Here is a 25,339-nt window from a genome sequence, read left to right as displayed (position 1 = left end):
AGCTTTGTGAGGGTATAGGCTATGAATGCTGAAAGCCATTGGCTCCTCACTCAGCATCACATTGTTGACTTCCAATTCAATCCAAGCCTCATAAGATGCATGTAGGACATGTATTGCAGCAGTGACCAGTGTAACATTGAGGGAAATTGTAGGTTATTCCAAGTATCTCTACTTGAGAAGGAAAAAGATACCTGGGAAAGTGTTTGAAATTTGAATTTAATCAAGGAGTTCATGATGGTTTTGACAGGATAACAGATAGTCTTGGGTTAATTTCACAATGGTTTGACTCACTGAGGCACTCTTACGTCAATTACAATCTGAAGTTTGAAGCAATCAGTCCCCAGTTGCTCCGAGTTTCCTCCCCGTTCCAGTTTCACTGAGTCCCTGTCTCACGGCAGCTTCCACCATTTCCAGAGAGTTTCATAAATCTACTAACAGCAGTGAAGCCTGCTCTGATGATTCATCTTCCCCTGATTCCTGACCCTCAAACAAATCTTTCAAAATCCTTAAAAGGTGGCAGGATGTGTCTCTTTGACTGTGACTGTCTCCATCTCATTCCCAGCTATGGTAGCTTGCAACATGATGAAACTCATTCTTTCTACTGACTACACAGACCCTGCTGCTGGTCTGTGGTTTTTAGAGAACCCTATAAACTAATCTCAAAATTGGCTTCTTCCCTATCTCAATGTGAAACACGTCAATCTTGTATTCAGGTAGAAATGCTGGTTAGCAATTTTAGCCTCAATTCTCTAACATCGTAAGAAAAAGTATGCCTGAAACGTCGATTCTGCTGCTCCTCGGATGCTGTCTGACCTGCTGTGCTTTTCCAGCACTGCACTCTCTACCCTGATCTCCAGCATCTGCAGTCCCCACTTTCTTCCTGTGTACAACCTTCAGGTCAACATGATGTGGAGATGCCGGTGTTGGACTGGTACGGACAAAGTTGGAAGTTCAGCTGATGAAGGAGCAGTACTCCGAAAGCTTGTGATTTAAAATAAACCTGTTGGACTATAACATGGTGTCATGCGACTTCTGACCTTGTACAACCTTCAACACATTTCTGGGACTTTGGGAGACCCAGAACTTACCAATTTTGAACTCAATCAATGCTGCCATTGTCTCCAAGTAAATACGCCTTGCACCTTCTTCCCAGTAAAACTATTTCAGCTATCCTTCGATCTCTAATGATTGAACCACCCAGTCTAACTCCAGAACATGTCACATGATCCCTTTTATTTATGCTAGATGTAAAGGCATAGCTTATAAGACCACACAATTGTACCAACAAATGATTGGGTTGGGAGGTTTGTGTGGTTATAATAAAAATAACATGTAACTGGAAGCAACCCAAAATCAAATTCAATTGGTGTTATCTAGAGAGTAATAGAGACTTAGGTGTGAGTTACAGACTGGAATACAATCTGAAGGTTCAGGATGGGGAGCTATACAATTAATTTAATCAAAAGATTATAGCACCACCCTGATCAAAAGGATTCTGTCACCGATGCATGTACTATCTAGAAGGTGCACTATAGAAGTTCACCAAAGATCCTTAGACAGCACCTTCCAAACCCACAACCACTTCCATCTAGAAGGTCAAGGGCAACAGCTACATAGGAATATTACTTCCCTATAAGTTTCTCTCCAAGCTACTCACCATCCTGACTTGGAAATATATTGCTGTTCCTTCACTGTTGCTAGGTCAAAGTCCTGGAGCTCCCATTATGGGTCAACCTACAGCAGGTGAATTGCAGCTGTTCAAGAAGGCAGCTCACCCCCCACTTTCTCAAGGGCAACTAGGGGTGGGCAATACAATGCTGACTAGCCAGCAATATCCATGTCCCATAAGTGAAGAAAAGAAATGGAGGAAGTGTGTGAAAAAAAGATATACAAGTGTAAGTAGGGCATACAGGTTGGAATCTAATTGATGAAGTTTGATAGCCAAATTTGGAGAGCGATGTAGATTTCAATAGTCAGATCCCTTGCTTCGGGTAAAATCTGTTAAAGTGAGGCAGCAAGCTCAATTGTTTACTGCTGCTCTGTAATTGGGTTACAGCAAGCATTCCATTCAATTCCAGCTGTAAGATGTTTTATATATAGAATAAGAGGCTGGCTGAGAGATCAATGGCACAAATACAGCAGCTTACCCCTTCCATCAGCCAGACACCGGTTGTATCCCACAGGGCTGAAGTACTCAAAGACGAACACTGCGACAGCAGAGACAATCAGAAGCATTACGAACATCATCACCCAGACATCTGCACTGAATGGCTCTGTGGCATCAAAAAGCAAAATGTTAGAACCCACAGCATCAACACATCATACATTAAACCCCCTGCATCCAAAACAGTGCTGCAATGGAGATAGTGAGTGTCATTGAGAGAATGAATATCCAATCAGCTCAGTAATACCTTTCATTTCAACACAAATGTGGGCCGCATCTTAAAAGAGAATGTCACAAATTTTCACCAAGATGAACTACTTAAGTTTAGGTGAGTTTTTTTTTCTCAAATTTATTCTAGGGATGTCACTAACATGGCAGTAGTTTGCTACACTTCTCAATATCAAAAAGGAATTCCTTCAGCCCAACTCATTATAGAATAAAGTTGTCCACCATGAAGAATTGTGGTTTTCAGTCAAAGCTCTATTGCAAAAGATGAAAGGCACGCCTCAAAAATCTGAAAACCCAATTCATGATGCTCAGAGTCTAATTATCACTGGGTCTTGCTGGTAATTTTGTGAACAAGAAAAGGAACAGTATTTGGAAAGGCATTGTCAAGGTAAAGAGTCAACATTCCTTTCTATGATGAATTAGAGGGCCAATGAGGTTCAGGTCAATGTTGTGGTTAAGGAAGGGGGGGACGGGGTGGAGGAAAAGAGGGGGAGAAAATTGAGGAAAGAAAGCTTACATTTTTGTGGTGTCTTTCATGGCAGTCAGAAATTTCAAAGTGCTTTGTAGCTAATGACTGGGGTGGCATGGTGGCTCAGTGGTTAGCACTGCTTCCTCACAGCGCCAGGGACTTGGGTCTGAATCTAGCCTCGGGCAACTGTCTGCATGGAGTTTGCATATTCTCCCTGTGGGTTTCCTCCCACAATCCAAAGGTGTGCAGGTCAGGTGAATTGGCTGAGCTAAATTGCCCCATAGTGTTCAGGGATGTGCATTGTTGGGGATAAATGTAGGGTAATAGGGTAAGGCTTTGGGTGGGTTACTCTTTGGAGGGTCAGTTGGACTTGTTGGGCCCACTGTATCGATTTGATGATGGTGAAGAAATTTGGTCACTGTTACAATGTGACAGTTAATTTGAATTTGACAATCTTTCAAAAGCAGTCATGTGATAATGACCAGATAATGCATTTTTGATGGAAGGTAAAATGTTGGCCATAACATCATGGATAACTCTCTACTTCTTCAAAATTGTACAATAGGATCTCTTAAATCCCATGCTGGAATGATTTAATGTCTCATCCAAAAAGATGGCATTGCCTATAGTCAGTATCATTGCCTCAATGTGGCATTGCAGGTCAATCTTGATTTTAGGGTTCAAGGACTGAAATGACTTCAATTCAGAACAATCTGACTCGCAAGGTATTACTTCTTCTAAGATGTCTTGGGGTTTATGAGGATCATGATGATAAGGACAGCTAATGAGTGAAATTACCTCAGTTGGTGTCACAGAGAAACATTCCATTTAGTCAAGTCTCAAACTGAAATTACTCAACTTAGCATGACCTTTGACCAAAAACAAAATGAAGGCATGGTGATCTTTAAGCCAGTTACCCAGAAACGCAGACGGTGACACAGTTCCATTGCTCCGTGACACCATTACACTGATTCCAGTCTCTATAAAAGGGACTGAGAAGTCCACCACCTCCGATCGTTCTTCATTAATCGTCAATGAGCCAACAGCCATCTGTGCCTGCTTCCTTACCACCTAGAAATAGAAAGGAGTACTTTCATAAAGGTGAGCATTAGCTATGTCACCAGCCATTCATTCCCAGTAATCAGTCAATTGGTATAACCCAATGAGATAATGTGGATAGATCGTACCAAGTGTTTATTCCCTTGAGTACAGGAAGATTAAGAATCATAGGATCCTTTAAGTGTGGAAGCAGGCCATTCAGCCTATCGAGTCCACACCGCCCATCCGAACAGTATCCTACCTAGGCCACCCCCTTACCCTATCCTGGTAACCCTGCATTTCCCAATGCTAATCTACATAGTCTACACATCCCTGAATGTGATGGGCAATTTAGCACTGCCAATCTGCCTAACCTATACATCTTCTGTTTAAGAATTGAATGAGATGAGTTTTTTTTTAATGGAGGGATTACAGAAGATATTTCACACAGGAATAGGCCTCACAGCCCTCCATCCCTCTTCTTCTCCATCTCTCTCACTATATACCTCAATGCCATATGCTTCAATCACTGCATCTAGTAAAAAGTTCAGCAATCTCTGTTAACAATTTTCTCCTAAATTCTCTGCATCAACTTTATTGCTAAACCCCTTTGTGGAATTTTTGACAAGTGGTCTAAATGAGACAGAAAACAGAGTGGGCTGTTAAAAGAGTTGTCAATCTACTATCGCCTATTTCATATTGAGACCCGACTTCATTGTCAGGTGTTGTCGAGATCAGGTAGGAGAGTCAGGTAGACTTTGCTGAAAAACAAGGAACCATATTGACTTATACAACAATTCTGCAGCAGTCACCATTATATCTCCAGCCTCAGCTCAACAATTTATTGAATTTGAATTCACATTGCTATAGCAGGATTTAAACTCATGGCCTACGAGTTACATGACCCCTCCTCTTCAGTACACTTTCTAAATGCTAACAATTTGTTAGAACCGGCCTTATATATGTTTTGTTTTGCTTCTTTCTCTCCTCCACCTTCCCAATATATCTTTTTGAAAGTTGAAAGGGTTCAGAAAAGATTTACAAGGATGCTTCCAGGGTTGGAGGATTTGAGCTATAGGGAGAGGTTGAATAAGCTGGGGCTGTTTTCCCTGGAGTGTTGGAGGCTGAGGGTGACCTCATTGACATTTATAAAATCATGAGGGGCATGGCTAGGATAAATAGACAAAGTCATTTCCCCAGGGTGGGGGAGTCCAGAACTATAGGACATAGGTTTAGAGTGAGAGGAGAAAGATATGAGAGACCTAAGGGAGAACTTTTTCACTCAGAGGGTGGTGCATGTATGGAATGAGCTACCAGAGGAAGTGGTGGAGGCTAGTACAATTGCAACATTTAAAAGGCATCTGGATGGGTATATGAATAGGAAAGGTTTGGAGGGATATGTACCAGATGCTGGCAGGTGGGACTAGATTGGGTTGGGATATCTGGTCAGCATGGACTAGTTGGACCAGAGGGTCTGTTTCTGTGCTGTACATCTCTATGACTGTATGAGGAGTAAGCCTCCTCCACCATTCAACAAGATCACAGCTAATCTGGTTGGGGGGGCATCTCAACTTCACTTTCCTTCATCTGTTAAAATTCTAGGAGAAAGTGAGGTCTGCAGATGCTGGAGATCAGAGCTGAAAATGTGTTGCTGGAAAAGCGCAGCAGGTCAGGCAGCATCCAAGGAACAGGAGATTCGACGTTTCCTGAAGAAGGGCTTATGCCCGAAACATCGAATTTCCTGTTCCTTGGATGCTGCCTGACCTGCTGCGCTTTTCCAGCAACACATTTTCAGCTCTATTAAAATTCTATCTAACTCTGCCTTGAATAAACTCAATGATCCCACCACCATTGCTTTCTGGGGAAGAAAACTCTTTATACCAGTTACCCTTTAAGAGAAAAGTTCTCCCCATTTCTGCCTTAAAAGGGAAACAGCTTATTCTGAAGCTATGTTTCCTTGTTCTAAAATAAAAATAAATTATTGCAGAGATTGAAATAAAAACAAGAAAGTGCTGGAAGAGCTCAGCGAGTCTGGTAGCATCTGTAGAAAGAGAAACAGAGTTAATATTTTGAGTTTAATGGTCATCTTCGGCACCCTAATTTTAGCCTTTCCCATAATAGGAAGCATCTTCTTGCTCTTCACCCTAACCAGTTCCTTCACAGATCTCATACATTACAATAAGATCACCTCTGACTCTTCCAAACTCCAATGGATGAGACCCAGTTGGTTCAATCTTTCTTCATAAAATAAGCTCTCCGTCCCAGGAATGAGTCAAACAGATTCTCTCTGAACTGCATCTGACACAATTTTATCTTTTGTTCAAATAAGGGAACCAAAATTGTGAACTGCATTCTAAATGTGAAGATGTTTAAATGGAGAGAGATTACTGAACTCAGTGGTTCAGAAGCATCTGGTTGGCCTAGTAAATGCATCATATTTTAATATGCAGGTTCAGCTCATAGATAGGAAGGCAAATGTAATGCTGTAGTTTAATGCAAAGGGATTGGAATATAAAACTAGGGGCATTTACCTTAATCCCATCAAGCAATTACAAGATTTTTTTTTAAGGAAGCAGTTCTGCATGTGTTGGACGCTCATTAGATTGTTTCTAAATTTCATATCTCAAATACAGGGGCCGCATGGTGGCCTAGTGATTAGCACTGCTGCCTTACACTACCGGCAACTTGAATTTGATTCCAGCCTCGGGCAACTGTCTGTGCAGAGTTTGCATGTTCTCCCCATGTCTGTGTGGGTTTCCTTTGGGTGCTCTGGTTTCCTCCCACAGTCCAAAGATGTGCAGGTTAGCTGGATTGGCTGTGGGAAATTACCCACTGTGTCCAGGGATGCGCAGACTAGGTGGATTAGCCAAATGTAGAGTTATGGGGATAGGGTAAGGAGACATGGCTGGGTGGGATGCTCTTCAAAGAGTCAGTGAGGACTTGATGGGCTGAATGGCCTGCTTCCACACTGTAGGGATTCTATTATTCTAAAACCAACAACCTTAATTGGCATCTTTTGAGCCGGCATCCTACAACTCTGTGTGGGTTTCCTCTGAGTGTTTCGGTTTCCTCCCACAGTCTAAATATGCAAATTAGGTGAAGTGGCCATGGGAAGTTGCTAATAGTGTTCAGAGATGTGTAGGTTAGATGCATTAGTCAGCAGAAATGTGGGGTAATAGGGTAGGGGAATAGGTCTGGATGGATTACTATTCGGAGGGTCGGTGTGGACTTGTTAGGCCAAATGATCTGTTTCCACACTGTAAGGATTCTGTGAATTCTATGAATTAATCCAATTTAAGAGTATAACTTGCCAAAAAGTGGTTTTGAACTAAGTAACATTGGGTTACTAACACAATGCCAAAACAACTAAATGTCTGCTGCAACGTGAACTCACAGAATCTCTTAGTGACGCACAACCAGAGGCGATTCCATTTTGCAACAACTAAAGAGAATTGACTTACTTCTCCAACCAGGCCATTCCATGTCCCGTTGATTTTCTTCCCATGTTTTCCATTTGTCACCAGATATAAATCATATGTAAACTTGACGTACTTTGCAATTTTCTTCAAAATGTCAATACAAAATCCTTTACAGCACCGCTTGATGTAGATTCCTCCTTCAGTCTCGTTGCTGGGAGCAATAAAAAGAACAAAACAAATGGTTTTTTTTTGTTACGAAGAGCTGACGAAGATTCTTCAAGTGATTGTTCTCGTCTCCTTACACTGTCTTCACAATTTATGGATTCAGAAGCTGCTCTCCACTGAATTATTCCCATGTTTTCCACTATTGTAGCTTTTATGACCTTGGCTTTTGCAATTATTTCTCCATTTTTTAAAGTAATTTCTGCCTCTTGCCCAGGTCATTTACAGACCTTTCCAATAAAACGATCATTCTCTACAGCAACAACAAAGTTAACAGGTAATTTATTTGTCTATTCTAGCCACCGTCTTTCAGATATTAGTGATGTGATGTGTGGCACGAAGATGCTGGAGAAAACACATCTACTTAACAATCAGAAAAGGACTGTTGGCATGTTATTTATTTAAGTATTTGAAATGATTAACGTCTTGCTGCCCTGGACATTGAGAACAGTTCTCTTTGCTCCTCAAATAAACCATTTCCATCTCAAGGGATTACATAACAGAATATATCTGCTCTAAGATCTTTGATTAACTCCTTGCATGGACTAACTCAGTGAAGGCAGTCACTCCTACAGAAAGATTCATCAAGAATTCAGGTCACAAAATAATGTTGGATAAAATTCAGGTCCTTTTGCTATTTTGGAACAGTTTGTGCATTGAGTAAATCAAATATTGTGAGGGACTTGCCTTGGAACTGCTATTGCTTTAACAGCAGAATATTCCTCCAAGTGCATTAAGGAGCATAAACAGGGCTTTCTTTCAGTGCTTTCATGGTGAAATTACCATAGTATACCAAAGGCATTTCTAACAAAATTGCTGCCTGTGGCAATTTTTATTTTTATTTTTATTTTTTGCTCTGTACTTTGCTTCTATGTAATTACTTTAACTTTACAATAAATTTCATTCTTAGTTTAAGCCTGAATATAATGTTATGACAGTGTGACATTTACCAATTTGCAGAATGGTTATAGAATCAGAGAAGTTCAGCCAGTAATGCATCATGCAGTGGTAATAGAGACAATTGACGTGGTAGCCCAAACATATCATCTAGTACATGAAAAAGTCAGCCTAAACTTAAACAGAGATTGTGAATTAAAATGGTGAGCATACGACAACATTCTGTTTCTGTTCCATAATAATATTCCATTTTATCAATGGAAGGAAATAGACCATTAAAAGTATTAGTTGGCAGAATGGGTGAACACAATGCAGTTACACAATTGCAGATTCAGGAGCCTTAAAAGGATTTAGTGGTGCAGTGGCTTTGTTACTGGACTGGTAATACATCAATCTGAGTCAATTATCCAGAAGTACAAGCTCAAATCTCACCATTGTAGTTAGAGAATTTAAATTCAGGCAATAAACAATTATTTATTTAATAAAAGCTTTGATTACTGTGTTGAGCGTGTGGTGCTGGAGATGCACAGCAGGTCAGGCAGCATCTGAGGAGCAGGAGAATCAACATTTTGGGCATAAGCCCTTCATCAGGAATGATGACTATATAACTACCTGTTTGTTTTTAAAAAAAATAATTTGATGTCCTTCAGAGAAACTGATTTGCCATCATTCATAGGTTGAGCCTTTATGTGACTCCAAACCTTAGCAATGTGGACGGTGGGAGACAGTGGTATAATGGTATCATGGACAGAGGGCATGAACAGAAATCATCCCCAAAAATGCAGTCCCTTTTACATTATGATGTCTAAATTGTGTTTCTTTTAAAATTGGACAACTTTACTGGACTCAGAAAACAGCTGAGTCAAAAAGTGTGGTGCTGGAAAAGCACAGCAGGTCAAGCAGCATCCAAGGAGTAGGAGAATCAATGAATGTCCTGATGAAGGGCTTATGTCTGAAACGTTGACTCTCCCGCGCCTCAGATGCTGCCTGACCTGCTGTACTTTTCCAGCGCCACACTTTTCAATTCTGACTCTCCAGTATATGCAGTCCTCACTTTCTCCTAGTCTCAAAAAGCAGCTGAGGTCAATCTTATTTCCCGCAGCTGTGAACCCTTGGAATTGTAGATATATCCCTTATATAGAGGGCTTCAAGCTGAGCTGCCTTCCTCCAGCCAACCCTGGACTAAGGAAAATTTCAAAACCCATCATGTTAAAGTGGGCACTAATGTTTTTACAATCCCTTCTTCACTTTGCAATGGGTAACTCTGACTGGGGAAATAAAGCTACACTGTTGGTGTTACAACCTTCCAATTATCCCACCAAGATGGGCCCACAGCATCTGAAATGACTATCTTTATGACCGAGCTTGTTTAATTGCTTTAGGATATAATTCTATGATTCTAAGTCAGATGCTGTTTGACTTCCAAAGGGAGAGCAGGACTCCAGGCTGAGTTGGTTGATTAGATTAGATTCCCTACAATGTGGAAACAGGCCCTTCGGCCCAACAAGTCCAAACCAACCCTCCAAAGAGTAACCCACTCAGACCCATTTCCCCTCTGACAAATGCACCTAACACTATGGGCTATTTAACATGGCAAATTCACCTGACCTGCATATTTTTGAACTGTGGGAGGAAACCCAAGCAGACATGGGGAGAATGTGCAAACACCACACAGAGGTGGAATCGAACCTGGGAACCTGGTGCTGTGAGGCAGCAGTACTAACCACTGAGCCACCATAGACTACCTCAGATTGCCATCTCTTACCCCAAGTTGCTGGCTAGAAAGAAGCCCACAAGTTGCCTTCAAGAAGTAAAACTATTGGACCTGGTCACTGATCACCAATAACTATCATTGGACATTGACATCTGAGAAGTTGTAATTCATTTGAACTGATTGTTACTATCTCTGGATTTACCAAAGCATGTAATTTGTAGCAAAAATAGAAATTGCCAGAAAGTCTCAGCAGGTCTGGCAGCAAGTGTGAAGAGAAATCAATGTTAATGTTTTGCGTCCAGTGACCCTTCCTCAGGGTCTCCCGTCTCCTGTCTGGTCCTGTCCTGCTTAATGCTTACGGATGTGGTTGCAGTAACAAAGCAATCTCCCCACCTTTTTAGTCTTTTGTTAACAAACCTATCTTTAATTGCATTTTAGGGTGACACGGTGACTCAGCGATTTGCACTACAGCCTCACAACACCAGGGACCTGGGTTCAAATCCAGACTCAGATGACTGTCTGCGAGGAGCATGTACAGTCTCCCATGCTTGTGTGGGTTTCCTCTGGGTGTTCGGGTTTCCTCCCACAGTCCAAAGCTGTGCAGGTTAGGCGAATTGGCCATGCTAATTGCCCCGTTGTGTCCAGAGGTGTGCTGGCTAGTCATGGCAAATGCATGGTTACAGGGATGAGATGGGTCTGGGTGGGATGTTCTTCAGAGAGTTGGTGTGGACTTGATGGGCTGAATGGCCTAATTCCACACTGTAGGGATTCTATGAAAGGTTTTTGCTATGGGCTTAAACTGGAATCCAAAAACCATGGTTTTGGGAACATCCTTCAGCCTATCTTAATAAGAGATGGGATTAAGAGGGAAAGGGGTAAATCAACAGTACCTCTCTGTCTTGGACTTAAGAGAGGAAAAGCAATCATAACTAAAATTCACCATCATTCTCTCTTTGTCTGTGACAATGATATTGCAATTAGCCTATCAATTCAGAGGCCTTGGCAAATGCTCTGGGGACACAGGTTCAAATCTTACTGTGGCAGCTAAAGGAATTTCAATTTAATTAATAAATCTGGAATATAAAACTATATTCAGTAACAGTGACCATGAAGCTATTCTCAATTATTATAAAAACCCATCTACTTTCCTTACCTGGTCTGGCCAAGATGTGACTGAGGACGTACAATAATGTGGTTGACTGTTAAATACCCTCTGAAGTGGCTTAACAAGCCACTCAGTTCAAGGGCAAATATAGTCAGGTGATAAATGCTGGAAGTGCCAGCTACATCCACATCGCATGAAAGGGTTGAAAAAAGTTGTAGGTTACTCTTGTTGACTCTTGAAAATGGCCTGGGAATCCATTCAGCTCAGGACAACAAACATTAGCCTTGCTGGTCAACTTTCTACAAATGAATACAGCCACCATATCTAATGAACAGGCAGCAGAAAGTTAACCTTTCAATATCTAGGAGATAAATGGAAAACTAATTTTGGGAAACAGTTTGACCAGGTTTGACCACACCTCTCTGTCAGGAAACTGATAGAATCTGGTGTAACTTTGGTCGTCCCCGACAACCAATTTTACTTCCTATTGAACTCAATTTTGGGTCTGTCTGACATAAAAATAGTTTTTTACCCAATCCTCTGGGTTCTCGTCCAGTGAGTTTTATTAAAATAATAATCAATATTTCAGTAATTGGTGAATTGATTGAATGAGATCCACATTTTCATTGTAAAAACTGTTGGCATTGATTCATTCAAAACCAAAATTGCGGATTTATGCAATGAAAACCATTAAAAAGAAGATCATTTGGCCCATCATGTTTGCACTGGCACTCCATGTGAGCAACTCACTTAATGTCATTCTCTAGTCTTATTCCTGTGACCCTGTAAATTGTGTCTTTGCAAATGTATCTAACATCCATCTATGTATTGATTAAACCTGCCTCTACCTCACATTCCTGATGAAGCGCTTATGCCCAAAACATTGACTCTCTTGCTCCTGGGATGCTGCCTGACCTGCAGTGCTTTTCCAGCCCACTTTTCGACTCTCAGCTCCAGCATTTACTGTCCTCACTTTCTCCTCCACCTCTCCTGTCAGGCAGTGCGTTCCAGACTGTAAATATTGACTGTGGGAAAAGTCTTTTTCTCTTGTCACATTTGCCACCTTTGCTAATTTCCTTAAATCTGTGCCTGTTCATATGTGAATGGGAACAATATCCCAAGATGTCTACTCTCTCCAGGTCCAGATTCAGTCTCTCTCAGAAAATAATATTTTAAATTGAGAATGTGGTTAGTTTGTGCAGAGTGAGGAGGATTGGACAAAACTAGGCCTCAATGGTTTCAACAGGTCTACATTCTGAGCCTCTTGTTGACAAATTGATTGCCATGATTACTGAACGTCTCCATTGTCATTGCATTACTTGACGACACAGTACTGGAAGGTCAGTGGTCTTTCTATCTCTGTTTGTAAGGCAGCTCTGTTGCTGAAGCAGTCTCTGTGCCGTATGGGTTTTTTAAGTGGCTGCAGTTGTTCCCTGCTCCTGGAGGGCAGAAACTTCTCCAATCTGTTTGCATTTCATGGGTGTGATGCAACTATCTGCAGGATTAATAGATCTGACAAAAAAATTAGGACAACCAGAGGTACAAGGCTCTCATTTGTGCAGATAATCTTCCTTGGCTGCAAGGAGATAAGGGATTCTAGGAGACACATCATGGAACAACTAATGAGAAATTTAATTGCATTCCATATTCCTTGATTTAATGCTGATTGTGTAAGTGCTCCTTTTATTTGATAATTTCATCACGTAACAGTATAAGAGAGATGAGCTGGAGTAGTCTATTCAGCCCTTTGAGCCGACTCCACCATTCAAGATCTCAATTCAAGCTTTCCATATTATTCCTATCTCCCTAAGTTGTCTTCGTATCCAAGAATCTATCAATCTCTGTTTTGTAATACTTGATGCCCTAGCTAGAGGAGAAAATCCCAAAGAATTATGACCCTGTAAGACCATAAGACTTAGGAGCAGAAGTAGCCCATTCAGCCCATTGGGTCTGCTCTGCCATTCAATGAGAACATGGTTAATATGATAATCCTCAACTCCACTTCCCTGCCTAGATTCTATTTGAGTAAGGAATCTGCAACACACATTTTACACGAAAATATATATAATTTCTCCCTCTCAAGGAGAATCAGGGCCCAGACAGCCAAAGGGACATATGCCCAACATACCTTTGGCACCAAGGTGGAATGGCTACTCATTATACTGCCTATCAACACTGCCTCAGTCTCCACAATTGTTAAAGTCAGGCCTCCACCCGTCTGTTCTGCCCATTAGTGAACCATCATTCTAAAAGTAAAATGCATCAAAGTTGCCCAAACTTACATGGCTTTGACTTGCTTCCGGCAGGGCACTGTGTTTCTCATGCACGTTCCACTCAGTGAGTCGACATCCTCCACGATGACAAACGGCGCTTCCTCCAGCGTGACGATGCTCAAGTGGTCATCCTCCTCCTCCGATTCTGAGAACAAGTAGTACCGGGGCCAAACATGGTACTTCATGGTCAACCTCTTTGCCTCCCATTTCCCGACCTGGAGAGAAACAAACATGGACTGATGAGCAAAACAACAGGCAAATAAGCAACACCCAAGTGAGGGCACATGGCAAATGGTGGTCACCAGAATCACCGGCTGGTCAATTGAGTCTCATAGGGTGTTCCCTATGAGACTCATTCTTTGGCTAGACCTGTAATTGTGCAGTTTGAACTTACTGTTTTGTATATTATTCATCCAGTAATTTAACAACATTACCATGCCCTGAGCCATTAATGGTCAGATAATCATGCCAGATGTGGCATTGCAGGAAAAGATGTCCCATTGGGATATAGCACATTCAGAATCCTTTCACATTTGTGTCATTTTGAGGCTCAGAATCATAGAATGTCTACAGTGTGGAAGCAGGCCATTTGGCCCATTAAGTATGCACCGACCCTTCAAAAAACATTTCACCCAAGCCCACCACCATCCACAAAACCCAACCCTATTCCCATAACACTGCATTTCCCATGGCTAACCCACACATCCTTGGACACCAATGGGAAATTTAGCATGGCCAGTCCACCTAACCTACACATCTTTGGACTTTGGGAGGAAACCAGAGCACCCAACAGAAATGCAGGCAGACATGGGGAGAAGGTGCAAACTCCTCACAGACTGCCTCCCAAGGCTGGAATCCAACCTGGATCTCTGGGGTCATGAGGAGGCAGTGCTGGCCACTGAACCACTGGGCCACCCTGTCGCATTTGGCATGTCACATGAAAGTTTCCATGGTATGTTAATGAAAATATATTAAAGGATGGTCCATCTGAACTCTGATTGACCCACAGCTTTGCAGCAGAAAGGAAATTGTTGTAAAGACTCAGCTGGTCAGACAGCATGAGGGAAGGTGAGACTTTCAGTTTTTTACCAGAACTGGCAGTCACTGCAAACATTTGGAAGACGTTTATTTGTACAGAGGGTGAGAAACCTATAAATGTCAATAGTATCAGACAGGGTAAATGCAGGTAAGTGATGTTCTTAAGGCCCAGGGAGCCCAGAACAAGGGGTCACTGTCTAAGGATGTAGGGTACGCCATTGAGGACTGAGATGAGGAGAAATTTCTTCACCCAAAGTCATAGAATCATAGAGTTGTACAGCATGGAAACAGATCCTTCAGTCCAACTTGACAATGACAATCAGATATCCTAAATTAATCTAGTCTCATTTGACAGCCTTTGGCCCATATCCATCTAAATCTTTCCTATTCATATACTCATCCAGGTGCCTTTTAAATATTGCAATTGTATCAGCTTCCACCACTTCCTCTGGCAACTCATTCCATACATGCACCACCCTCTGCATGAAAAATGCCCCTCAGGCCCTTTTTTAAATCCTGTCCCTTTCATCTAAAACTATGCCCTCTATTCCTGATGAAGGACTTATGCCCAAAGTGTTGATTCTCCTGCTCCTCGGATGCTGCCTGATCTGCTGTGCTTTTCCAGCACCACACTCTTGGCCCTATGCCCTCTAGTACTAGACTCCCCCATCTTGGGAAAAATACTTTATTATATAAACCTCTATAAGATAACCTCTCAGTCTCTAATACTGCAGGGAAATAAGCCCCAGCCTATTTAGCCTCCCATAAAACTCAAACCCATCAACCCTGGCAACATCCTGCTAAATCTTTTTTGCATCCTTTCAAATTTAACAACGAGTTTCCTCTATTATGCAGGTCAGAATTGAATGCCGTTTTCCAAAGGTGGCCTAACCAATGTCTTGTACAGCCACAACATGATCACCCAACTCCTATACTCAATGCACTGACCAATAAGACATGCGTACCAAATGTCTTCTTCACCATCCTGCCTACCTGCGATTCCACTTTCAAGGAATTATGAACCTGCACAAACCTGTTGCTTTGATCGACAACACTCCCCAGGACCTTACCATTAAGTGTATAAGTCCTACCCTGGTTTGCCTTTCCAAAATGAAACACCTTACATTTATCTAAATTAAATTCCATCTGCCACTGACTCTGTGAAATTATCTGCCACAAGAAACAGTTGAGACCAAAACATTGAATGTTTTTGAGAAGGAGTTAGATATAATCCTTAGGGCTGGAGGGGTCAAAGGATATGAAATGAAAGTGGGAACAGGGGACTGGGTTAGATGATCAGCCACAGTCATACTGAATGGAAAATTTGGCTCTAACGGATGAACGGCCTTTTCCTGCTATTATTTTCTATGTTAAAATCACACAGGATGCTTTAAGACACATGGCCATTGAAAAAAATTAGGCCGGACAAGAAACAGAAACAAAATTATATGAAGAAGTATTTTAGAAAGGGATTAATGTAGACAGCTCCAGCTGAAGAGGCAGTAATAGAACAGAGTCGAGAGTGTGTTCTGGAAAAGCACAGCAGGTGAGGCAGCATCCAAGGAGCAGGAGAATCGACATCTTGGACAAAAGCCCTTCAAGCCGGAAATGTTGATTCTCCTGCTCCTCAGATGCTGCTTCACCTGCTGTGCTTTTCCAGCACCACACTCTCGACTCTGATCTCCAGCATCTGCAGACCTCCCTTTTGCCCAGTAATAGAACAGGTAGAGTGGGCTGAATGGCCTCTCCTTGGATTTATTTGGGTTTTGATTTTAATGCCTCAAAGTGAGTGTGAGCTGCCAAAAAGAACAACAGTTCTGCACACAATACATTTCCATTAAAAAGTGTCATTTAATCCATATTTGTTGCACTGGTTGAGGGATCAATGTTGGATAGAAATCCTCTCTCACCCTTGCAATTTGAAAATTGCCATAATATTTTTATTATACACCTGGACAGGTAAACAGAACCTCAAATTAGTATCACAACTGACTTAGAGGGATGTAGAGAGTTACGTTATGAGGATAGCATGCTTAAGTGTGACTTCCATTCCTTTTGAGTTTAGAAGATTGAAGGGTGATCTGATGGAGGTGGACCAGAAACGTTCACCTGTTTGACATCTCTCTGCTGATGCGTTGCATGTGGAAACCATCGTTCAGAAAACAACTCATATATATGGCTGTTTAAAAGTCTCACACAAGGTCTTTATACATCAGCACAGATCTGAGTCAGTTAGTTATTGACTAACGAGCTGTCAAGCTCACCCATTTAGATGAGTATTTAACAGATTGGCATTTGGGAAGTTGTAAAGGTTCTCGTTAATTTATCTTACGTCTGCATTGTGTATGGAGACGATGCAGCTAATCATCTCAATGAACAGTATCTTATTTAATAAACACTCCAACCCACAATAAAGTCTTGTTTCTATTCTGGAAATGCTTCCAAAAAATAACCACTTGATTAAAACAATCAACCTGGCGGCATTTAATTGGCATGAAATGTTATTGCAGCTACCCACTCTGAATGTGCTGGTGTTGAGAAGGATAAAAAGCAATTTAAAGGATCTTCACAGGGTGGCTATGATGAGGTTATTTTCACTGGTGGGAGAATCTAGATCTAGGGGTCATTGTTTAAAAATGAACGGCATCTAATTTTTAAACAATGAAGCTTTAGAATTCTCTTCCTCAAAAGTGAGTGAAAGCAGAGTCTTTGAATACAGTTTTAGGCAAAGGCAATAGATTCTGGCTATGCAAAGGGGTGAAATGTTATCGGGCATAGACAGGAGTTATAGAATCATACAGACGGAAACAGACCCTTCGGTCCAACCAGTCCATGCCAAACATAACCCTAAACTAAACTAGACCCAGCTGCCTGCTCCTGGCCCATATCCCACCAAACCTTTCCAATTCATGTACTTATCCAGATACCTATTAAATATTGCGATGATACCCACATCCACCACTTCTTCAGGACGTTCATTCCACGTGTGAAGCACCTTCTGTGTAAATCATTTGCCCCGTGTGGAGTAATCAGATCAGACGTGAACTTATTGAATGGTGGGGTAGGTATGAGGGGTCGAATGGTCTACTTATGAACCTTATAACGTGGTGAAGGTGGCAGGGGAGGGAGTGCAGTTTAAGATATGCGCAGTCCAAGATTTTATAAATAGAGGTATACTGTACAAACAGGAAAGCTATGGTGAGTCTTTATGAAACTTTGGTCTGGCCTTAACTGGAATATCATGTCCAATTCTGGGCACCACAATTTGGGAAGAATGTGACCGTGTTTGTGAGATGACAGAAAAGATTTATGAGGATCGTACTGGGTCTGAGAGATTTCAGTTACATGGATACTTTGGCAAAGCCAGGAACTGTGCTTCTAAAGAACAGAAGGTTGAGACAAGATTTGGCAAGATTTGATATTATCATGAGGAAAGTGGATAGATTGGAGAAATAGAAACTGTTCTGATTGGCAGAAGAGTCTAAAATCAGATGGCACTGGCTCGAAGTGATTGACAAAAGAAGGAGAGACATTTATTTTTCATAGTGAGTGGTTAGGATCTGGAATGTGTCATCTGAGAATGTAGAAGAGGAAGATTCAGTCATGGTTTTCAAGTGGAATTGGGTGATTACCTGAGGAGAAAAGATTCTCAGAGCCATGGGCGAGTGAGATGAGATGAGGTGCTCTTGCAGAGAGCTTGGAGCAGATACACCAGATCAAAAGTCCTCCTTTTGTGCTCTATTCAAAACTATGGCACTGTGTTGCTGTGGCACGTGGATGCCAAACTAAAAGTCAACATGAAACAAACCGGGCTGGAAATATTATCATAAAACCCGTATAGTGTGGAAGCAGTCCATTCAGCCCATCAAGTCCACCCTCCAAAGAATACCCCACCCAGATCCATAATTCCCGTTGCTAATCCACCTAATCTGGTCATCCCTGAACACTATGGGCAATTTCCCATGGCCAATCCTCCTAACTTGCACATCTTTGGACAGTGGGAGGAAACTGCAGCACCCAAAGGAAACCCATACAGACACAGGGTGAATATGCAAACTTCACACAAACAGTCACCTAACGGTGAAATCAAACCCAGGTCCCTGGCACTCTGAGGCAGCAGTGCTAACCACTGAGCGACTGTACCACCCTGTTAGCCCTGTTTCTCATTCAATAGACACATTGCCGGAACTTGCTGATCTTATTTCAAGCTGACATGAGGTGAAGTGACTAAATATTCAGTTAAAACAATGGGTTCACTGGAGGATTACAAGTGGAAAGCTGCATTAGTTTCGGGTGATGCTGACTGGAGGAGCAGGAGATTTTATACAATAATCATGAAGATTTCCAATTACAACTATGGATAGGGTCATTCCTCAGCAACTTGTATTTGCTGTTAGTGGCTAAGCTGGTGGGTGCATAGGATAGGCTGGACAAGTTGTGCATGGCATTTTTGCTGCATTATTATGTCAAAGAATTTCACACAACACAAATGCATGCATTAAATATTCCTTGCAAAGAAAGCCCCCTGAACGTCTTTACCTTCTCCCAGACTCGCTCTTTGTTGAGTAAGATAATAACTAATTTGGGATGCATCTGGTACCCGTCTTCACTGAAGGAAAGGTTTCTTCCCTCGAAGCTTACATTCATAAGGTATCTGCAAAAAATAGAAGAGAAGCTGGAGATTAATGTCGAGAATGCGGAGTTGCCTCTGTTTATTGTCAGTCATCACTAGGTGCTTAACAAAACACTACAATTAGAAGCTCTGAAAAGAAACCATTACTCAATAGAGAAACCTGTGGGTTGGTTCCTCTTAAGGTTTATACTTGCAGTTAGCATTCACTGCCTGACTGTGTGATGTTATTTTCAGGGCATTCAAGAGCCAACTGTATTCAGTAATATCCCATTCGAAATGCTCAAATGTGCAAGGTTGAATATGCATCAATTATTATAGCACCTGCCTTTAGTGGCACCATAGGTTAGACAGTGGCCTGCCCCACACAACTAAAACTTGCATTTGTATTGCATCTGGGCTGTAGAATATAAACCATCCGGAGGCGTTTTGCAGAGGAGTAGTCAGACAGAGAATTTGACACTGGACAAAGGGAGGAGGCGTTGCGAGATGTGGTCAAAAGATGGTCAATAAAGTGGATTATAAGGAAAATTTTAAAAGGATGAGAGGGAAGTGGAGAGGCAAAGAGATGTACTGAGAGAATTGCAAGGTAATGTTATGCATAACTTGCCAACCTGGAAAATTCACACATGATGACAATCTCCACATCATTAAAAGCTCAAAATTAATAAAAGGAGGCCTGTGATTCTAGTCCCTCCACTCCACCTTTACAGAGGCTACGCTCAATTGCACATTAGTCCATGCTTAAGGAGCAGAGCACGACAATATAATCCATTTTCTGTGACAGGGTCAAAAGGCTTCATCCTTTTCAATGATACTTGAAACTCAAAACATAGAATGCAGTCGGACACAAGCTTCCAGTAACCATAACTGCAGCTATTCCCAAAACCTTCCATCTTTTGAATTACAGGAGAAATTGAAATTACACCAAATTGTAATCTGGGGATATAGTTTAAAAATTATACTGAGTGCTGAGCAGATACAGAAATGAGCATCAAGAGAACATGATCCAGGAGTTACATTAAACAGCAAGTAAAAAGAACAAATCAATGTGTTCAACAGTGGCCCCACACCATCTGAACTCGTATCACAAGTTTGATTTTCCAAATATTGCCACTTGTGCTATGCACTGAAGAACGTATCTGTAAATAAATTTCCTGTAGTTGATGGAATATTCAAATATTGCCTCCTCATATAGAATAATTAAACCCTAACAAATGGCAGATACACTGAGGAAGATTATAGTGCTGGAATATACAAAACAATTACAGAACAACAGGAATAGGAATAGGTCATTCAGTCCATCAAGCCTACCCACCATTCCCGATCTTCACTGGTCAAACACTTTAATACCTTTAACCCATCCCGTCACTACAACCCTCTACAATAGAAACACAGAAACAGGAGTAGGCCATTCAGCCCATTGAAGGGACAAATGTCTCAGAAAGAAAGCAAACACTATTTCGTTATATCCTTACAGATGTGACCAGATCGCAGTCAACTTAGGAAAGGCAATCGAGTGAATCATCTCATTTCAAGAAATTAGGTGATTCCCTGACAAATGACCAAGTTGTTCCCTGTGTTGAAGGGTTTGACTTTCATGGAATACAAGTTAGGACTGAGAAAGGTTGACTCACACAGAATTTTCCTGCCTCATAATTTACAGTGGTGGAGAAAGACTTGTATTCAAAATTATGTTTTCCACAGATTTTGAATGTACCTAATACTTTCCATTCAACATGAAATGTAACAGGCAATTGGCACATACAAAGCTTTCACTGACAGTAAAATTATTGTCTCCTGTTAACCAGTCGATTGAGGGATAAATAATCATCAGGACACAGGTCTAACTTTCCTGCAATTGTAGAATGGGATCTGTACAGCCCAGCTGAGAAGGCAGAAGATTTAATGTTTCACTCAAATGACTGCTTCCTCTAACAGTGTAGTACTCCCTCAGTGCAGCAGTCAGTGTGTCAGCCTGGATTTTGTCCTCAGATTCTGGTTTGAGGTTAGAAGCCCCCAACTTTCTGATTCAGTTGAGAATGCACTGAGCCACCATTAATGTCCATGTAATACACATGGAAAAGTGTTCCCAAAGTGCAAAGCTGTAGACGGAGAAATTATGGAAGTTCCATGAAGCAGTCATTGCCACTGAGAATCTCCTTGGGGTATCTTTTGACTTCATCAATGGAATGAGCTAGGTTTGGGCACACAGCCAATCTCCAACCTATCTGAACTTATACCCAACGAAGACTGGAGAGTAAACTCACATATCTGACCTGAACCCAAACCAACCCATTCTCCCGGAGTGATTGAGGTTACAATTTACTACTACAAGTTCTGTTCTCTTGTGTGTCTGTGCAGAGTGTGGCTCAGTGGTTAGCACAGCTGCTTTGCAGCACTAGGGACCTGGGTTCGATTCCAGCTTTGGGCAACTGTCTGCGTGAGTTTGCACATTCCCCCAGTATCTGTGTGGGCTTCCTCCGGGTGCTCCGGTTTCCTCCCACAGTCCAAAGATGTGCGGGCCAGGTGAATTGGCCATGTTAAATTGCCCATAGTCACAGGTGCATTAGTAGGTGGATGGGTTACTCTCTGGAGTGTCGGTGTGAACTTGTTGAGCCGAAGGAATCTAATCTGCCTCTGGGCCAGAAACTCAGAGTTCAATACCTGTTTCAGGACTTCATATCTATGGAATGCACTTCGTAACACAGCCAAAAAGGTTTCTTTTCAATCTGCAAATCCTTTGGCTGGCTGTAAGCGCACGAGATTTCTTTGTCATCCAGAAATGTATGGTAGTCACAGCACAACAGCGTCCCTACGTTAGTAAGCATCATCTTCATTCTAAGGGACTACCACACACATATTCCATTTCATTCCAGGGGTCTTAAAAGAAGTAGACAGCAAAATCACTGATGTGTTGGTTATAATAATTTCCAAAACTCATTTGATTCAGGGAAGGTTCCTTTAAATCAGAAAATTGCTGATGTAACTCCTCATTCAGAAATGGAGGGATGTAAAGTAGGAAACTGCAGGCCAGTAAACCTAACATCCATCACAGCTATAATGTTAGAAGCTATTATTAAAGACATATGGCAGAGAACTTGAATAAATTCAAGGTAATCAGGCAGACTTAACATTGTTTTGTCAAAGGGAAATCATGTTTGACTAATTTATTGGAGTTCTTCGAAGAATTAACATGTGATGTAGACAAAGGGGAACTAGTGGACTTTTTAAAAAAATCATTCATGGGATGAGGGTATTGCTTGCTAGGTCAGCATTCATTGCCCAGAGGGCAGTTAAGAGTCAACCACATTGCTGTGGGTCTGGAGTCACATGTAGTCCAGATCAGGTAAGGATGGCAGCTTCCTTCCCTAAAGGACATTAGTGAACTAGATGGGTTGTTCCTGACGGTCTACAATGGATTCATTAGACTCTTAATTCCAGATATTTATTTAATCAAATTCCGCCATCTGCCATGGCAGGATTTAAACATTACTTGGGTCTCTGGATTAACAGTCCAGTGATAACACCTAAGGCCTTCACCGCCCCTTATTGTATTTAGATTTCCCGAAGGCATTTGATAAGGTGCTAGGTAAAGGTTATCGTGGAAAGTAAGAACTCATGGTGTTGGAATAATATGGCTAAGGGAAGTAGACTGACAGGATGTCATGGGTGCTGGGACTTCAACTCTTTACAATGTATACCAATTACTTGGATGAAGGGATCAAAGGTATGGTGACTAAATTTGCTGCTGACACAAAATAGATAGAAAAGTGAGTTGGGAAGAGGGCATCAGCAGCCTATAAATGCATATAGGTAGGTTGTGAGTGGCAAGGATTGAGCAAATGTGTGCGATGGGGAAGTGTGTGAATTTGTCTATTTTGACAGAATTGATAAATAAGGTGGTTTAGCATTCTTGCCTTCATTGCTCAGACCTTTCAGTACAGAAATTGGGACGTTATGTTGAGGTTGTACAGGATGTTGGTGAGGCCCCTTCTGACATACTGGTTGCCCTGTTATAGCAAGGGTATTAAGCTAGAGAGGGTTCAGAAAAGATTTTCCAGGAAGTTGCTGAGAATGTAGAGTTTGGGTTATAAGGCGGGGACATTTTTCATCGGCATGTCTAGAGGTTTATAAAATCATGAGGAGTATAGATAAGGTGAGTGACAGGTGTCTTTTCCCTAAGGTGGTGGATTTCAAGACTAGGGCACATATTTTTAAGGTGAGAGGAGAATGATTTAAAAAAGACATGCATGACAGTTGTTTTACGCAGAGTGGTTTATGTTTGGAATGAACTTCCAGAAAAAAATGTTGGATGCAACTAAAGTTACAACATTTAAAAGACATTTGGATAAGTACATGAGTAAGGAATGTTTGGAGGGAAATGGACCAACGCACGCGGGTGGAACTAGTTTAGTTTGGGATTATGGTTGGCATGGACTGGTTGGACCAAAGGGTCTGTTTCCGTGCTGTATGACTCTATGACTATATGTTATGTCCTTTTGTCAGCTTATGGACACAATATATATGAATTTCTGGGCATGAAGTTCTGTATCCAATTTGCATGATTACGGAAATATTGATATACCAGTCACTGCTTTTGGAGTAAAGAAATGTCTTGTGGTACGCTTAAAGATCCTTGCAGCAATCTGGACACTTCCTTCAGCACAATGGAATCTGAATTGCTTACTAACAGATCCCGCAAGAGAAGTCTGTCTCCAAAGAGAATCATCAGATGCAGTTTGATGGGTTTTCAGAAGGAGGTAGAGTTGAGGTCGGGGTAAGGAAAGGAACTGGATTGCGTTTACATAGCACTGAGGGAGGGAGGTACAGTTCAAGCTATACAGGCCAGAGGGTTGTTGTAGACATTGAGGTTAATGCAAGTTATAGTGAAGAAGGGTGACTTTAACTGAGTATGGAGCAAGGAGATGGCAATTCAGCTCACTGGAGATGATTTAGGGAAGAAACATTGAAATTAAGCAAGATGAGGTAAGGAGCAGAAGTTTGAGATTCTTGAGGTTGGACGAGACAAGAGAGATTGAATTTATTAGGAATTAGATAAAAATAGGGTGTTGTTGCTCTTGCAATGGGGTAAGGTGGAGGCACTGAGATTATTGAGAATGAAGGTGTTGGGTTATAGAGGATGGGATAGGAATGAGAGGTCGAATTATATAGAAAAGAAATGGCAAAATGTGACTGATTCATCAGACTGGATACTCATTGAATCAATTGTTTCTGGTGTGAACCTAAAACACCTTAAGAGGCAGTCAAGTGAAATTTGTTATTTTTAATCATTTTCTGATCTGTGATTCACCAATTAACAACTGACAGGCTTAAATTTCAAAATGCAGAGAGCCCTTTCTTTTCTCCCTCCAGACAAAGCAAATGCAGTTAGCAATAAAATTACTGATATATTCTAATTAAATCTTTATTTTTAAATTCCCTGGCATCAAAGACTTCGCATTGCTGACTCACACCCGCACATATCATGGTGACATCACATGTTTTAGTTGGCCAAATATTTGCCTGTGTGGCTGACCGAGGCAGAACATGTTATTCCCTTGGGAATTCTGCACTGACAGAGATTTATATCCCCACTTGAAGCAAATAATTACTTACAAGGCAGTCTCTACCTAACCTCCAAATCGGTAGAAAAAATAAAGCTCATTAGCTTCAACTAATCTATCTACTTCAGGTAATAGCTTTTCTTCTTTTAGACACAGTCAGGTACAGGTCAATATTTAGTAATTTACATCTCTAGAGATCTTATTGTCAGCTTTTTTTTTGGTGGTATTATTTTGATGGTGACAGTACTTGTGTAAGCCAATGCCAATGCTAAATCAGCAGACAATAAAACATGCATCAAATTTTCTTGCACTAACATTCCAAAAAGTGGCAAACAAGAGTTACGGTGGCTACAGTTCTAAAATCATCCATAAGAAGGTTTTTGCCACTGTTTCCCTGTTACTTACCATCTATGCTACGTAACTCTGATCTGCCTGTCTTGCTCACAAGGCAAAGCTTTTCACTATGCCTCAGTACACGTGACAATCAATTCAATTCAATTCAATTCAATTCAATTCAATTCATAAGAAAGGATGATTTAGAGGTGCCAGTGTGGGGCTGGGGTGTACAAAGTTAA

General features: G+C 41.4%; 1 protein-coding gene across 1 annotated transcript in view; it reads right to left on the bottom strand.

The window, feature by feature from the left end:
* The window catches only part of LOC132831517 (glutamate receptor ionotropic, NMDA 2B-like), a 407,508-nt gene that overhangs the window by 40,672 nt on the left and 341,497 nt on the right, over positions 1–25,339 (bottom strand). The window contains exons 5-9 of the mRNA XM_060849712.1: positions 19,107–19,221; positions 13,539–13,744; positions 7,361–7,529; positions 3,779–3,932; positions 2,148–2,273 (exon numbers count right to left, since the gene is read on the bottom strand). Coding sequence (XP_060705695.1) covers positions 2,148–2,273; positions 3,779–3,932; positions 7,361–7,529; positions 13,539–13,744; positions 19,107–19,221 — 770 coding nt within the window. The remainder of the gene's footprint in view (positions 1–2,147; positions 2,274–3,778; positions 3,933–7,360; positions 7,530–13,538; positions 13,745–19,106; positions 19,222–25,339) is intronic.

Source organism: Hemiscyllium ocellatum, chromosome 33, assembly GCF_020745735.1.
Source record: "Hemiscyllium ocellatum isolate sHemOce1 chromosome 33, sHemOce1.pat.X.cur, whole genome shotgun sequence".
NCBI lineage: Eukaryota > Metazoa > Chordata > Chondrichthyes > Orectolobiformes > Hemiscylliidae > Hemiscyllium > Hemiscyllium ocellatum.
This window is presented reverse-complemented; position numbering and strand designations above follow the sequence as displayed.